At 43.6% G+C, this 10793-nt stretch overlaps 1 protein-coding gene across 1 annotated transcript; it reads left to right on the top strand.

Moving 5' to 3' along the window:
• The first annotated feature begins 833 nt into the window (after window positions 1–833).
• On the top strand, window positions 834–10315 carry LOC132828701 (uncharacterized). The gene is made up of 3 exons (XM_060845787.1): window positions 834–903; window positions 4360–4457; window positions 8260–10315. The coding sequence occupies exon 3, from the start codon at window positions 8325–8327 to the stop codon at window positions 9051–9053; it is 729 nt and encodes a 242-aa protein (XP_060701770.1). The 5' UTR covers window positions 834–903; window positions 4360–4457; window positions 8260–8324; the 3' UTR covers window positions 9054–10315.
• The last annotated feature ends 478 nt before the right edge of the window (window positions 10316–10793 follow it).

The following is a 10793-nucleotide window of genomic DNA, read 5'->3' as shown; positions in this document are numbered from 1 at the left end:
TGGCTTGCTGTGTTCTTCCAGCCTCCTGCCTGTCTATTTTGGATTCCAGCGTCTGCAGTTTTTTTTTGTCTCTAACTTTGATTTCCTGAATTCAAAGTTCTTGGTTTTATATTATCCCACTATTTCTTCATTTGCACTCAACCCTACTGTATGGTTCCTGTCAAGGGTAGAGTGCACCATTATCACGTGACATTTTGCCCATATCATTTCTATACTCTGGACTACATAGGTCATCTCTCTCAATTACCACAAAGGAAAAGGTCCAGTTCTCTGCTGGGATTTGATAAATTTGGTTTCCAAATGGTTTCAGTCCATGAGGTAAAATAGCCATGGTCCTACCAGACCAGAGGACTACTCCCTCATTAGCAAAACCACTAGTTCTGGTTTAACCTGAGGGTCATCATGCTTCAGGAGAGGGGACAGGTTGAGAAGGACAGTCCTTGAGACGTACGGGAATTGAACATAAAACCAACAGAGTTAACCTGCCCCTGAGTCGATGAGAAGGCTCCAGGCTCAGCCTCCCCCTTCATTGACTCCCATTGGTTGGAGGTCCAGCCTATTTCAGGCAGGAATTCTAGTCCCGCCCCTGATTGACCCCCATTAGTTGGAGGACCAATCTCGGTGGGTCGGTCTTCCAGTCCCGCCCCTCATTAGCACCCAATGATTGGAAGGCTCTTCCCTAGGCTGTCCTTCGGTTACGCCCCCTCATTGACAGTGATTGGTTGGAGGACCAGCCATTTGCGGGTTGGTCCTCCAGTCCTTCCCCCTCAGTGACGCCCACTGCTTGGATCCAGGCCCGCCCCTCTGTCTGATTGGCGCGGGGTAGCCGTCAATCAGTCGGTGGTTGGAGAGCTGTGTCGGGACCGTGAGTTTGAATGCCGGAGCACTTCAGGGACGGGCTCGGTGAGTGGGGTGGGAAGGGACCGAAGGAAGCGGCGGTGCGTGTCCGGTGAGATGACTCCAAACGGCACGACGTGGCTTCAAACCCCCGAGTAACCAGCTCCCGTGTCGCTCCGCAGCGGACGGGGCTTCTCTTCTTTTCACACCTACCCATTTATAACTCTGGCTCTTCGCCCTCATGTCTTTCTTCCCCTCCCACAACACCAATAGGGTCCCACTGTTCCTCACTTTTGACCTCAGCAGCATCCACATCCAAACAATCATAAGCTACCATTTCCACCACTTCCAATAGGGTGCCACCACCAGGCACATATTCTGCTCCCTTCCCCGGCAGCCTTCTGCAGGGACCATTCCCTCCTGGACACCTTGGTCCACTCCTCCTCCACTCCCAATGCCTCTCACAACCCCATGGCACTTGCCATGTAATTGCAGAAGGTCTAAGTCATGTCCGTTTACTTTCTCCCTCCTCACTATCCAGGGCTCCAGCCCCACCTTTCAGATGAAGCAGCAATTAACCTGTACTTTCCTTAATCTGGTCTATTGTACTGCCTATTCACAATGTGGTCTCCTCTACATTGGGGAGATAGGGTAACTGACTCGCAGAACACCTATGTTCTGTCCACAACAAATAACCCGAACCTTCTGGTTACCTGCCACTTGAACACACCACTTTGTTCCCTGGCTAACACCTCAGTCTGAGGCTTGCTGAAATACTCCGGAGAAGCTCAGTGCAAGCTGGAAGAACATCTCCTCATTTTCCGGTTGGGGACCCCACTTCAGTTCAATAATTTAAAGGCCTAAGCATCTTCCTGGATCCCACAGACTAGGCCTCATCATCACATGGACTGCCTCCACAATTGACCCATTCTCAATTACTAATGGCCCCCATTAGCAGCTATTGATTCTCCTCGGCTGACCATTACCCATTCTTTGAAACAAAAGACAAAAGAACTGCAGATGCTGTAAATCAGAAACAAAACCAGAAATTACAGGAAAAACTCAGTAGATCAGGCAGCATCTGTGGATAGAAATCAGAGTTAACATTTCAGGTTGAAATACTGAGGAATGTTCTGAGAAAGGGTCACTTGACCGGAGACATTAATTCTGACTTCTCCCCACAGATGCTGCCTGGCCTGTTGAACTTTTCCAGCAATTTCTGTTTTTGTTACCCGTTACTTTGTCCAAATGCTGTTCTCTCTCTTTGGATCCATCACCACCCAACGTTTCCTACTATCCCCTCTCCCACTCCATCTTCAGCATATGTAGCAATATTTTCTGAGGTACATTCTGGATTAGTGGTGCTGGAAGAGCACAGCAGTTCAGGCAGCATCCGAGGAGCAGTAAAATCGATGTTTCGGGCAAAAGCCCTTCTGAGAGAGGGTCAACGGATCTGAAACGTTAGCTCAGCTTTCTCTCCACAGATGCTGCCAAAACTGCTGAGTTTCTCCAGCAATGTCTATTGTAGTTACTAATTTACATCTGTTTATTGAACTTAGCCTGCAACACTGGTAGAAGTCCCTTACCTTCAACTACAATTGCAATTATACCAAAGTCGTATCCAAGTCTAATTGGTATGAAGGTGCAGGATGCAGAGATTTCGGGATGCTGGTCTGTTTCCACTTCCCTGAAGTACTTTGACTTTCATCACAGGGAGGAATTTCATCATCTAACTGTAGCTTCAATTATTGTTGCTGGTGTCACATGTCCCGAATGATTCTGTGAAATGAGTAGCCAACTTTACCTCTTTTTAACTTTCTTCATTAAAGGCAGGGATGACTATGCTCAAGAAAGACAGCTGTGACTTCATAAACAATGCTTCCACCCAAATACAAGTAATGAGGTCTATGCCTGTGCTAAATGATCAGAATGAACGCTGGGTTCCTGTGCGTGTGCGTGTGTGTGTGTGTCTCTTTCTCTCTCGAAAGAACTGTGAGGGGACTCAGTGGTTAGCACTGCTGCCTCACAGCACCAGGGACCCAGGTTCGATTCCAGCCTTGGGTGCTCATTTGTGTGGAGTTTGCACATTCTCCCTGTGTCTGCGTGGGTTTCCTCCACAGTCCAAAGATGGCAGGTCAGGTGATTTGACCATGCTAAATTGCCTGTAGTGTGAGGTGCATAAGTCAGAGGGAAATGGGTCTGGGTGGGTTACTCTTCGGAGGGTCGGTGTGGACTTGCTGGGCCAAAGGGCCTGTTTCCACATTGTAGGGAATCTAATCTAATCTAGAACAAACTGAAGTCCAGAATGCTCTCTTGTGGCTGGTCTTCTTCATCTGTATATTTGAACCCCTCCATTTCAGGTTCACTTTGAAGAGAAATGAAGGATCTGCACCACCTCCTTGTAATGATGATCGGTAGATATGCAGATCATAAAAGCTTACACTGAGGGGGTAACATATTGGCGTGAATAGAAGATCAGTCGACTAACAGGAAACAGAGTTTAGGCACAAATGGGTCTTTTTATGGTCAGTAAGATGTAACAAGTGATGTCCCACAGAGATCAGGTTTTACAACTTATATAACTTTATACAATTACTTGGATAAAGGGGTTGGTTGCAGAATTAGTTTAATGATGCAAAGATTAAGTAGGAATGTAAGTTGTGAAAAGGACATAAGAAGGGTTCAAAGGGATACAGATAGGTTAAGAGGGCAAAGATCTGGCAAATGGAATATAATGAGGAAAAATATGAAATTGTTAATTTGACCTGAAGAATGAAAAAAGCCGATTGTCTAAGTGGTGAGAGATTACAGATCTCTGTGATGTGGAGTGATCTGGGTGTCTGGGTGCACAAAACACAAGTTTAGTAGGCACGTGTAGCAAGTAATTCAGAAAAGTAATAGGATGTTATTGTTTATTGTAAGAGGAATAAGTAAGAAAATCATGTTTAATTTATACAGGGCATTGGTGAGGCCACATTTGGAGAATTGTGCACAGTCCAACAGTCGAACTAGTCCCTGTTGACCATAATCCCAAACTAAACTAGTCCCACCTGCTTATGCTCGGCCTGTATCCCCCCAACCACTTCTTATTCATAGTATTTTAAGCATTATAACTGTACCTGCACCCATCACTTCCTCTGGAAGTTCATTCCACACATAAACCACCCTCTGTGTGAAAGAAAACTGCCCCTCCTGTCTTTTTAAAATCTTTCTTCTCCCACCTTAAAAATATGCCTACTTGAACTTCCCCACCCGAGATAAAGACCCCTGCCATTCACCTTATCTATACCCCTCATGATTTTATAAACCACTAGTTATGATAATATATTTTAAATTATGATATAATAAGTCTTGGTCGTCTTATTAAAGAAAAGACCACATTTTCATGGGCTTCTATTGCATGCTACTTCCTGTCACTGTTGGCTATTTGGAATGTTAGATCGCTGGGCTGGCCTTTTTTACCCTTAGCAGTGTGGTATCTCTAGGCTTTATTTCTGAAGCTCTTTGTCACTTACCCTTCAGATCATGGAGTCTGATCACCACATTGTTAGGTCCGGACGAGTGGAACCGAAGGATCTGTTTCCATGATGTACATCTCTCTGCTGATGACTATGAGCCAGGTAAGCAAACATTTACAGGCTTCAGCAACATGCCTACATACAGTGGCGAGTAAGACGGCAGCTACCGGAACTCCTCCAGGTTCATGCTCCAATTGCACAATGATCCGAAATCATTCTGACACAGCTCCTTCTGCACACAATTGAGTTGCTATTCTTAAAGGCCCAGATAACACTTTACTCTACATCAACCATCTCTCGCCTGAGATTCCTCCGAAATCTTTGCGTCTCAGATTCTGGACTGCTACACATCCAGGATCTTCCTCACTCCACCAGTGTCAGATTTGCATTCAGCTGCCTGGATAGTGAACTCTGATTCCTTACCTCACTATTCTTATTCTCTCTCCTCTCCTTTCAGAAGCCCCTTCTAACCTGACTCTTTGCCTGAATGTTTGCTCACCTGGAATACTGTGCACAGTTTTGGTGCCCTTACTTGTGAAGGGATGCAGCTGCATTGGAGACAGTTCAGAGGAGACTCACTAGATGGGTTCTGAAGGCAAGGGATTTGTCTTATCAAGAGAAATTGAATATTTAGACCTACGCCCTCTAGAGCTTCGAAGAATGGGAGGAGATTGGAGTTATATAAAAATGCCAAAGGGGATTGACAAAGTAGATGTAGAAAGGATGTTTGTTTCATGTAAGGCAATCTCGAACAAGAGGTACAAGTTTAGGAAAAGGGTTAACAAATTTAAAGTAGAAATGGGGAGAAATTACTTCTCTGAAAGAGTCATGAACCTGTGGAAATCACTGTCACAGAGTGGGGTGGATACTAGGACATTGAGTAAATGGAAGAAGACAGGGACAGATTTACAATTAGCAATGGGTTGAAGGGTTATGAGTAGTGACACGAAAGTGGAGTTGAGGCCAAGATGAAATTAGCTATGATCATACTAAACCCTCCAATCCTGCACCTAGATCTTACGCCCTAATACTTCCTTCTGGAGAACTGAAATTGGTTTGATAACACTCAGTCACACGGCACAGAAACAGGCCCTTCGGATCAACTTATCTGCGCCGACCAGACATCCCCACCTGAGTCAGTCCCATTTGCCAGCATTTGCCTTCCTATTCATGTACCTATCCAGATACCTTTTGAATGTTGTAATTGTACTAGCCTCCACCACTTCCTCTGGCAGCTCATTCCTCGCACATATCACTCTCCGTGGAGAAGTTACACCTTCGGTCCTTTTTAAATCATACTGCTCTTGCCTTCCTGGCCGTTATTAGACTGAGGAGGGAATCAGTTTAGCTCAGTTGGCTGGATTGTTGGTTTACAGAGCAGTGTGATGCCATCACCGGTTTGAAGTTATGATGAAGGACCCTCCTTTTCAATCTCTTCCCTCACCTGAGGTCAGGTGGCCCTCAGGTGAAATCCCCACCAGTTGCATCTCTCTCTAATAAGAGAGCAGCCCCTATGGTCTGGTAGGACTATGGTGACACAACACAACAACAGACCAAGGAATGGACTCTCTAACCTCAAATAATACATGCCTATCGGTGACTCCAGAACCACAGCAATGCAATTGATCCTGGATGGACATTAAATGCTGGCCTCACCAGATCCAATGAACAAATAAAAGAACACCTGAAAAGTTAAACTGTACACTTCAATTAAAATGTGAATTAATGTCAACTACAAACGAAATTTGATTTGTACCCACCAATTGCAAGCACTCAGTTTTTTAATGTTTTCTCCTTATTGATCTTTTAGTGATTCTGTCGATTATATCCCGCCTAGTCCTGTGATCTGACACCCATTTCTGCAATTAGTTTGCTCTGGTACTATGTTAAACCTATTTCTTAGTTAAGCACAAATGGCAGGTCATGCATTTGTATTTTTATCATCATCACAATATTTCTTATGAAATATCCCCTTACATGTCGATAACTAACGCCTTTATTGGTCGATTTGTTACCTTAATTTACCAGTTCATGTTAGCTAGCTGTTTTCACACCGTTCACAATTGCCCCTTTTTAATTTTAAAATAATACTCTTAGACTAATCTCTCTCTCTAACTCTACGTAAAATTCAATCACATCATTTCACTGCTGTCTGGAATGCTTTCTGCAAGATCATTAATTAATCCTGTCTCATTGCAATTAAAAGTTCGGTGCCACCAGAATATGTTATTTTAAGCATCTATCGGGAAAAAAAATGTACTCCTCAGCTGAGCTATCATTGCCCTTCTGATGGCCTCAGCCCATATTAGGATGGTCATACCTCCTGATTATAGCCAGTCACTGGACTTGTAATGTTAACTCTGCTTTCTCTCCACAGATACTGCCAGGCCCACAGGGTTTTTCCAGAAATTTCTGCTTTTGTTTGATTTCTAAAATAGACAGGCAGGAGGCTGGAAGACACAGCAAGCCAAGTAGCATCAGGAGGTGGAGAAGTCAGAAACTGAAGAGGGGTTACACCCGAAATGTCGACTTCTCCAACTCCTGATGCTGCCTGGCTTGCTGTGTTCTTCCAGCCTCCTGCCTGTCTATTTTGGATTCCAGCATCTGCAGTTTTTTTTGTCTCTAACTTTGTTTGATTTCCTGAATTCAAAGTTCTTGGTTTTATATTATCCCACTATTTCTTCCTTTGCACTCAACCCTACTGTATGGTTCCTGTCAAGGGTACAGCGCACCATTATCACGTGACATTTTACCCATATCATCTACCCTATCATTTCTACACTCTGGACTCCGTAGGTCATCCCTCTCAATTACCACAAAGAGAAAGGTCCAGTTCTCTGCTGGGATTTGATAAATTCGGTTTCCAAATGGTTTCAGTCCATGAGGTAAAATAGACATGGTCCTACCAGACCATCGGGCTACTCCCTCATTAGAAAAACCGCTAGTTATAGTTTAACCTGAGGGTCATCATGCCTCAGGAGAGGGGACAGGTTGAGAAGGAGAGTCCTTCAGACGTACGGGAATTGAACATACAACCAACAGAGTTAACCTGCCCCTGAGTCGATGAGAAGGATCCAGGCTCACCCTACCCCTTCGTTGACTCCCATTGGTTGGAGGTCCAGCCTTTTTCAGGTAGGAATTCTAGTCCCGCCCCGATTGATTCCCATCCGTTGGAGGACCAGTCTCAGCGGGTCGGTCTTCCAGTCCCGACCCTTATTAGCACCCAATGGTTGGAGGGCTATCCCCTCGGCTGTTCTTCGGTCACGCCCCCTCATTGACCGCGATTGGTTGGAGGACCAGCCATATGCGGGTTGGTCCTCCAGTTCTTACCCATGCCTCTAGAAATTCCCTGGCTGTTCTCTGTTTGGCTTGTCCTATAATAGTAGTGTTGTCCCAGTGGAATTCATGTTGCTTGTCATCTGCGTGTGTGGCTACTAAGGATAGCTGGTTGTGTCGTTTCGTGGCTAGTTGGCGTTCATGGATGTGGATCGTTAGCTGTCTTCCTGTTTGCCCTATGTCGTGTTTTGTGCAGTCCTTGCATGGGATTTTGTACACTACATTGGTTTTGCTCATGCTGGGTATTGGGTCCTTCATTCTGGTGAGCTGTTGTCTGAGAGTAACTGTTGGTTTGTGTGCTGTTATGAGTCCCAGTGGTCGCAGCAGTCTGGCTGTCAGTTCGGAAATGCTCTTGATGTATGGTAGTGTTGCTAGTCCTTTGGGTTGCGGCATGTCCTCGTTCCGTTGTCTTTCCCTTAGGCATCTGTTGATGAAATTGCGGGGGTATCCGTTTTTGGCGAATACATTGTATAGGTGTTCTTCTTCCTCTTTTTGCAGTTCTGGTGTACTGCAGTGTGTTGTGGCTCTTTTGAATAGTGTCTTGATGCAACTTCTTTTGTGTTCATAGAACAGGCAATCACCACAGGACAGAACAGGACCACATACTGCAAAAAAACAGCACTACAAGAAAAAATGGCCAAACTAACACACAACAGAGAGGACACCACAGCACACATCTGTGTTAGAAACCTCTCCCACAGACAGCTCACAGACATGGAAAGAACAATACTGGCCAAGGGACTCAACTACAACCACAGGGACACCAAGACAGTGGACTTCCTAGCAGCACTAGAATGCACACTCAGGAACAATGGACTGACAGAACAGACACAACAAACAGTGAGACAAAGTATCGTACCTCTGATAACAAGGAAAAGACAAACACATAATCTCAACACCAAGGAGAGGGAAGCACTAAAATCACTAAGAACTGATAAGGACATAATCGTACTACCAGCAGACAAAGGCAGAATGATGGTCATCCTGGACAAAGCAGACTACATCCAAAAAGCGCAACAACTACTTGCAGATACCAACACCTATCAAAAGAGGGAGTTCGACCCCACCCCACAGCTCATCAATAGGATTAACAACACACTGAGGAACCTACAAAAAAATGGACAGATAACCAGGTTTGACCTACAAAGAATGAAACCGGAAAGCAACAACACCCCCAGATTCTATGGACTACCTAAAGTGCACAAACCACACGTCCCACTCAGACCCATAGTATCACTACCAGGGACACCATCACACAAACGGGCTAAAGAACTACAGCAGAAACTGAAACACCTGATCAGCGGATCCAGAGACTCTATACAATCTACACAGGAATTCTTGGACATCATCGGCAAAGCCTAAAGATTTCACAAGCATGCAGGACTGGGTGATGCTGTTAGCTGACAGCTCAGAGAATGTGTTTTAAGTACGAATAATGTTTTGATGCAATACAAATGTCTGAAGCTGCACTGGAGTCAGGAGACATAGGACGTCACTGCTTTTTGTTACATGTTGATTCTGATGCAAGTGATGTTTCTTTTAATGAGAAATTATTGAGGTTGCAAATGTTATTTGTGACATAAAGTCTTGTTTGATAGAAATTTACCTCATAGGAGCAACCTCACTTTGATTTCACGAGAAATTCATCCTGACAAATTGGAATGACCAGACGTTATGTGATAATATTGCTATAGCCAACTGTTAATGCTTTTGGAGACAATGCTATTGAGCAATAAGGGTTCCTTAAACAGTCTTTGTCAAGTTGGTAATGAATATGTAACAATTTTAAGCAATGCCTAACAGTCTCATTTTGTTTTATTTATATTGGTATAAAATTCATGAAAGAAGCCACAGATAAAGACTCCATGAACATGTTGCCAATCATTTCTTCGGGGCAACGTCAGATTGTTTGTTTCCTTTTCAGAGTTGAAAACCCTCAGCATTTGAAGATTGACGAATGAATGGTGTTCAGAAAACATGCTAATATTGCAATGAAGAAGAGTTCTGAAGTCATGTTATGTTAACTCTTGCTTCTCTCTGCACAAATACTGCCAGATGTCTTGAGTATTTTGCATTTATCAGGCATGTTTTCTGAAGTAGCCTTTCATCCAACACACATTGCAGGATGAATGTGCAATATGTTTGCCTCTGTCTCACTGTTAAGCTTGTAACTGCTCCCTAACAGCTCACCATGTGTACTATGATTTCAAAGCTTGGCCATACCAGTATCAGGTCAGTCATTCGTGTGGAAGAACTGAATACCCATGATCCTTCGCATTGTAGAGTTGTATCTTGTCAACAGATGGACATCATGCTGCTCTTTATTTTTAAAAAATAGTTCCAAGAAATATGGATAATATTGAGTTTGATGCTATTGGTACGAGTTACACATACACACCCAAGATACTTTATGCAATCACAAGGATAAGTGGAATCCATTTATCATTACTCACCGTTTACCAAAACTTTCAGTAAATCTCATGATGTTATTTTATATGAATGATCCCTGGAACAATTTTCTTTAAACAGTATTAACTTCCATATATACTTCATAATTGGACAAACATTAGGTAGGACTTGCTAATTAGGTGTAACAAAAATAAAACTTCATCTAATTATGATTATCATCTCTACAAAGAACTTGATATGGTTAAAGTCACATTAGATTCAATGATGTTCGGACCTCTTTGTGTTTTAATTAGAACAGTACATGTATTGTGAAAAGAAAAAAGGCATTTGGTCGAATTGTCTTACAATATCAATCCAGATATAAATGCAGTTAAAATGTGAAACAAGTTGGCAGAGTGTTAGTGATACTAATCTTAAACCAGACACCAAACTAATCCTCCAGGAACATAGCTTTAAATCCAACCATTGCAGGATGCCCAGTCACTGACCAACCATTGCAGGATGCCCAGTCACTGACCAACCATTGCAGGATGCCCAGTCACTGACCAACGATTGGAGATGGAATTTATGTGGCTGGTCCACTTAAGTGTCTTATCAATGGTGACGGCGAAGATGTTGATTTTGAGGGGTTTAGAGATTGTATTGTGTTGAATGGATTGTATCTTGTTGGATATTTATTGTCTGGTACTTGTG

The sequence above is a fragment of the Hemiscyllium ocellatum genome, chromosome 27 (assembly GCF_020745735.1).
Source record: "Hemiscyllium ocellatum isolate sHemOce1 chromosome 27, sHemOce1.pat.X.cur, whole genome shotgun sequence".
Taxonomy (NCBI): Eukaryota; Metazoa; Chordata; class Chondrichthyes; order Orectolobiformes; family Hemiscylliidae; genus Hemiscyllium; species Hemiscyllium ocellatum.
Note: the sequence above shows the minus strand (reverse complement) of the source record. Positions and strands in the feature narration are given on the sequence as shown.

Coding starts and splice junctions, on each gene's coding strand:
- LOC132828701 (XM_060845787.1), top strand. CDS start 8,325: ATGGCCAAACTAACACACAACAGAGAGGACACCACAGCACACATCTGT.